Consider the following 6517-nt stretch of genomic DNA (forward strand, 5'->3'; position numbering starts at 1 on the left):
AAATAAAAGAAAAAAAATAGGGAAAAAATTGAATTTTTTCCCACGGGGAAAAATTAAAATTAATTTAAATAAAAAAAAATTTTTTTTAACCGTTTTGTTCAAACACTTAAACTTGAAAATATTTTTTCCCCAATTTCGTGATTTGGTGATTTTAGAAGAAAGGGAAACCGGAAAAGAAAACCAGTAAAAAATAGGGAAAATATTTTGAAAAATTAAGAAAAATTTTTCAGAAAAAAATTAAAAAAAACTATCACCTTTCCCATTTTATAAATATTTCCAATAATTTCCGAATTTAAATATTAAGGAAAAGAATTTAAATTTTAATGAAAAGATGATAAAAAAGGGACTTTTTTTATATAAAAAACTTTTAAAATTTCTTTCGAGGGGTTTTATAAAAATGATTTTTATAAAATTTGTTTTAAAAACGGAATAAGTTTATAATTTAATTGGAAATCATAAAAATTTTAAAACCCCGGGTTATTTTGGAAAAATAATAAAATGTTTTTTGTTTATTAAATGCGTTTACTTTATTTTAAAATTGTTTACAGTGATACAGTCCCATTTTTTATTTTATTTTAATATGTATATTAATGAAAGAAGTTACGACTCGAATGAAAGTACGGAAAAATATGATACACAACAGTAAATGTAATCTTATACAGAGAAATATATGGAAAATTAAAATACGCATTCCATTGATGAATACATCTGAATATTTTTTCATAAGTGTATAATTAATGAAACATATACTTTACACTACATGTATATAGTATAGAATAAACAACTACACTACATAAGAAAAAAAATAAAGATCAGCATGGCCTATCAATTTGTTATGTTTTCAATTTACTTAAATGATAATACGTGTACGGTTGTTTGATAAACATATTTATGTTTGTAAAAAATAAGTTGAAATAGTTTTACAGATAAATGTCAACAGTTTTTATATAAACCATTATTATATTATTTATTGAATGTAATTATTATTGGGTGTATTCTTTGTGTTTCTTCTTTATATTCTCAAATAAAAGTATGAAAACATGTATCGAAAATTAACAGACATTTCCGTTATTATTTAACCTTCCTTTTTATATTTAAAAAAATACATTGGCCGTCTACAATTAATTAAAACGGCTTTTGTAATCCGCACAAATGAACAATAATATTGACCCATTTAAAAGCAAGCAAAATCTTCTTCTATATGTATTCATCAAATAGCCCCGAAAAACGATTTTCCAACATAATCGTCAGAAAATAAATTCGTATAAAAGGTAATGGAATATTATCCACAGAACGGACAGGTACCAAGCGTTTCGTATGAGGTTTAAAATATAGGGGAATTATTCCTCTAAGTCAGCGAATACTCTATCTCTCTCTGGGCATGTAAATTTGTTGTCGAAAAAGTGCATTTAGGTCGACCCCCGGAAAAAGGACATCTGGAATTTCCTTTTTTATTCTGGAACGCATTCTTCATAAACTTAAGCAATAATACACTATATCATAATACGTAAAGTTCTGCCACTGTAAATCAGCATGAATTTTGAAAGCAGATTCTTTAGTTTACATTGACTATGGAGTTAAGAAAATATGTCTGGAATAAAGCCTTTATAAAGCAATAATACACTATATCATAATGCGTAAAGTTCTGCCACTGTAAATCAGCATGAATTTCGAAAGCAGATTCTTTAGTTTACATTGACTATGAAGTTCGAATCAAGATAACTTGAAGCTTAACCTAAAATTATTTGTTACAGAGTAAGGCTTTTTAAGTCACCAAAATATATTTCACAAGCCTGATAAGTAACCTTTTTGTAAACTTCATGAATCTAGATGTCTTTACTCCTTAACAATTTTGCATTGAATATGTTGTATGTATATATGGTTTGTTAATAATATTTGTGCGTTTTCACTTGTTTCAGGAAGATGAACAGTCACAGAACCAGTACCCCAATGGGCAACAAGTTCAAGGGCAAGGTCCTTGTGAGGAAGCCCGTGTTTGAATATTCATCAAATGGAGAGGACAAGCAAAGCCTCGCGGTTGGCATATCAACGGGGGAGAAGCTGATGAAAGTCATCTGTTACAAGAGAGATGCATTTACGAAGCTTGTGGTGAATCAGGACGTGATCTTATACAACGTCATATCCAGGACAGAAAATGGGGTTGAAATTCTTGTTGTAACAAGCAAGAGCAAGGTGGGCATGACTGGTGGACTGGTTGTGCCCGAAGATCATCGGCGCTGTCTGGAGGATATGCTGAGTGACAGGGATGCAGAGGTTGTGCCTGTCACGACAGCACTTCAATCCCCGCCAAAACACAGGACCAGCATTGCTGGAAGGATTGTAAAGGTAGGTTAAATGTTTATATACCAATACTATATTCCTATGTCATTGATAAATAAACTTGAATGGTAAAATTGATGAACCTTCTCGTTGAAAGCATTGCTTAATAACATATTAAATCACTCACAGTGATTTTTTACCCAAAATTTACAGCCTGTATTAGGCTGCTTCCCAATTCCAAAAACCCTCCATTTTCCCCAAAAATTGGTCAATTTTTCCCAAAACAGACGTCATTTTTCCCAATTGAAATGAGCTAGAAAAATTTAAAAGGCTACTGCAGAATTTCTGATGAAAATTGCCTTTCTTATTTGCTTAATTGATGAAATCTTAGTTAAATAGAATGAATTTCAACACTACATTTTGTTTTCATACGCTAAAACTTAAAAGAATTAAAGATTTAAGTTCATTTTTCCCAATTTAAGGTCTTATAACGCTTATTTTTCCCAATTCAAATGCCACAGGCTTTTCTCTGCATTTCTGAGATTCTGGCAGGTTGGGTGGTTTCGGCCTGGAATGCTGTTACACCAGAGGTTTCCTGAAATCACCTTTCCTGTTCAGCCTCATATAACCCAAACAGTGTTGGTGGGCAATAAAACCCAACTCTATCTTTCTATTTGGTTTCAGGAGGAAGAAACTGCGGAGCGCCAGGTCGCTGGCCGCTCAACGGCAATGAAGGAAATAACGATTGAGGATAGTTCTGGGAGAGCCAAGGTCGCACTGTGGCGCAAGAGCACTGAGTACGAGGCCCGCGTAGGTGACCATGTCAATGTCACCAACCTAGTGATTAATAACTATCGAGGCCAGGTTAGCCTTAGCGGCACTGGCCAGACACTTGTGAAGGTAGTTTAACAGTTTATCATTAATAATTTAATGATTAATTTTCTCATTAAAATTAATGTTGAATTGTTCAATAATTAAGATGTCAATTATAGATATGCAGCCTGTCAAATTTGGCTTCTTTTTAAATGAGCTGAGCTATTCGGGCACCTTTTTATAAATTTTATTGAGAATCAGGTGCTCTTAGGGGATCAAACACATATTTGGCTAAGATTTAGGAGCCTCGTGCTAATATCAGTGGTGTAGAAATGTTTTTGGAGTAGCCAGTGTAATTGAGTTGTTGTTAGTGATATAATGTTTACCAAACAGTGAATAACTTGCATACATGTGCATACATTACGAAACATAAATTATGCATTCACTTATGTAACCCATGCTACATTACTAGGTTTCCGAAGCACCTGTTGAAGTGGAGTCAGTATCCGTAGAAGGTATAGATATAGAGGATGATTATGTAACCTTGTTCTTGGAGGACGACCGTGATCTGAAAGTCCCTGCTGGCTTGCTGGAGATTGCAATGAATGGACAACTGGTTTGTATATTTTTTTTGCTGCAAAAATGACAGTCAGATTGAATGTCGAGTAGCAGAAAGCTGAAACATTAAGGTAGCGCATTGAGTTTCAAAGTGGGTGGAGGGTGGTAATATACATTACCTGAAAAGAAAGAGTTTCAGTTCCAAACCAAATATGCCTATGGTATATGCATATACGTATGTATAAGCAATATTATAGAACAGTATGGAAAGTTTACAAACACATTGAGTGAGCACATTATATATTCATTATATAGGAGCAAACGTTATCATTTCACCCGGAGAACACTTGGGAAGAGACTTTTGTTAAAATCTAATCTAAATTCCACACTATGAAGAAGTTACCTTTCAAATTTTATTTCTTCATTATGGTGAACTTGGAAATATCAAAAGTACTCATTATTGGATAGATTAACAACTACTTTTGCATCTACATTCTCTTAATAAGGGTTTGAACTAAGATTTTTTGGGAGTTGATGTATGTGAGTGTGTCATATTATATTTGTTTGTGAACCAGCAAGATTAGGTTTCAAAAAAGTAAAATTTTTCGTTTCACATTCAGCATATTCAAATATGAATGTTTTTCTCTCTCATGGGATACCTGATATTCACAAGAAATTAGGAATTTCAACAAAAAAAATATAAATGATAAATTACGTACCCCACCCACATGAGAAGCCAATGCGCTACCTTAACATGTTTTGGCCGAGCTGCCTTCCAGGCATAAACTGTTTTATAAAAATCTGGCCATATATCAGCCAGATAAAATAGTTTTCGGTACCGTATGATTTGAATTTTCAGTTACTGCACCAGGTGACCAGTATAACATCCCACACTCATTATCTCTTGACTACGGTGTCCTTATCGTGCCATTTAGAATGTCGTCCGTCGCGTCTAAGGGTAGACACACGACAATGCGAAGTGACATCGCGACAATGCGAAGCGACGCTCGACAACGCGAAGCGATATGCGACAATGCGAAGCGACGCTCGACAGTGTCAAACGATATGTCGCACTGTCGCCTAGAAATGTCGCGGTAAAAAAGGGCGACATTTAAGAAATGTCGCTTCGCGTTGTCGAGTGTCGCTTCGCATTGTCGAGCGTCGCTTCGCGTTGTCGCGATGTCACTTCGCGTTGTCGCGATGTCACTTCGCGTTGTCGCATTGTCACTTCGCATTGTCGAGTGTCGAGGTTGGTAGAAGTGCATACCACGACACTCGACAATGCGAAACGACAACTCGACAATGCGATACGACGCTCGACAATGCGAAGTGACACTCGACATCGCGAAGCGAATTTTTAAAATGTCAAGTAAATGTCGCGTTATTTTTTATGATTTTTACACCGCGACGCTCAACATTGCGAAGCGACACTCGACAATGCGAAGCGACACTCGACAACGCGAAGCGATACTCCGACAACGCGAAGCGACACTCGACAATGCGAAGCGACATTTGGAATAATATCGTATCGCATTGTCGTGCGTCTACCGGTGCTTGGGTCAGAATTTACTAACTCACCGACAAACGGTGCGATCATGGAAGGGTCGCACTAAACTGCTGACGAATTAGCTTGACGAAATATAGATATATAGGAAACTGCTGACCAGTTTTAAATAAAGAAGGATTATCGAAAATGGCTGACCAGTTACACAAAGAAGGGAAACATTGAAGGTGTGAAGTTATATAAACACGCCGTAGGGGGTAATAAAAAGATGGGAAAATTACTTTTATCTTTTAATTATATTTTTTAATTTTTGCATTTATATGACTATGTTTATAAAACTAAATTAATATATACATTTAAAGTACCATAATATCATACATTTTAACACGGATTTACATTACTACATGTAATATAAATCCGTGATTTTAAAAGGATATATTAAACAGCTTTTTATACCTCTGTTGGACCGTATTTGGTACAAAAACGAATATGGTACAAATGTACCATATTCGGTCGAATATGGTACAAATGTACCATATTCGGGACCGAATATGGTACAATTTTCGACCGAATATGGTACAAACATTGTACCATATTCGGTTGGAATAAGTTTTTCTATGCTCGCCAAAACGTATTTGGTACATACCACAAAAAACTCATAAAAATGAAAATGGCCTACGTATATGGTACATAAATTATGTATTTCTTAATAAATGAAATAGTCTGCCGAGTGGTAAACTTTTTTTCAAACTCAAATACATTGTATTAACCTAATATTGGAATGACAAAAGTATCATCATCATCATCATCATCATCATCATCATCGTCGTCGTCGTCGTCGTCGTCGTCGTCGTCGTCGTAACTAGCAGTAACAGAAACAGCTAACCTAACCACACTTTTACATGGATTTTTTGCTGGTTTTGTAACTGTTTCGGGGCCGGCTACCTCAGTCGGTTGCGCGTCAGATTGGCACGCAGGCGGCCTGGGTTTTCGATTCCCGGGCGGGCCAGATACCTTTCGTGGAGATTGGTCACGAAATGATTTCTACGGCCATTCTTCCCTACCGCTGTTTTCAAGTAGGGCAGTTGTCCAATTACTGGCGAATGTATCTGCTTAGTACTGGTTACTAAGTACTAGTACTCTAAGACTAGAGACGTGCTTTGCTCCAGGTAACTCTGTAAAAAGTTTTTGAGGATTATCGCATTTTGGTTATGTTCATAGAGTGTGAACTTGTAAGGGTAAAAGGTAGGCGAGCAAATCCATGAAGCGCGCCAGCGCTTCTGGAAATTTGATCGTTTAATACCCCTCGGTATTAATGCTTATATTTTAATACATTTTAATAATAATTGGTAGGTTTTGTCC

General features: G+C 35.5%; 1 protein-coding gene across 1 annotated transcript; it reads left to right on the forward strand.

The window, feature by feature from the left end:
• Window positions 1-1537: 1537 nt before the first annotated feature.
• On the forward strand, window positions 1538-3894 carry LOC132737479 (uncharacterized). Its single transcript, XM_060724773.1, has 3 exons — window positions 1538-2346; window positions 2965-3180; window positions 3566-3894. The coding sequence occupies exons 1-3, from the start codon at window positions 1924-1926 to the stop codon at window positions 3737-3739; spliced, it is 813 nt and encodes a 270-aa protein (XP_060580756.1). The 5' UTR covers window positions 1538-1923; the 3' UTR covers window positions 3740-3894.
• Window positions 3895-6517: the final 2623 nt, after the last annotated feature.

The sequence above is a fragment of the Ruditapes philippinarum genome, unplaced genomic scaffold, assembly GCF_026571515.1.
Source record: "Ruditapes philippinarum isolate M1 unplaced genomic scaffold, ASM2657151v2 ctg21249_1_1_1_1, whole genome shotgun sequence".
Classification (NCBI taxonomy): domain Eukaryota; kingdom Metazoa; phylum Mollusca; class Bivalvia; order Venerida; family Veneridae; genus Ruditapes; species Ruditapes philippinarum.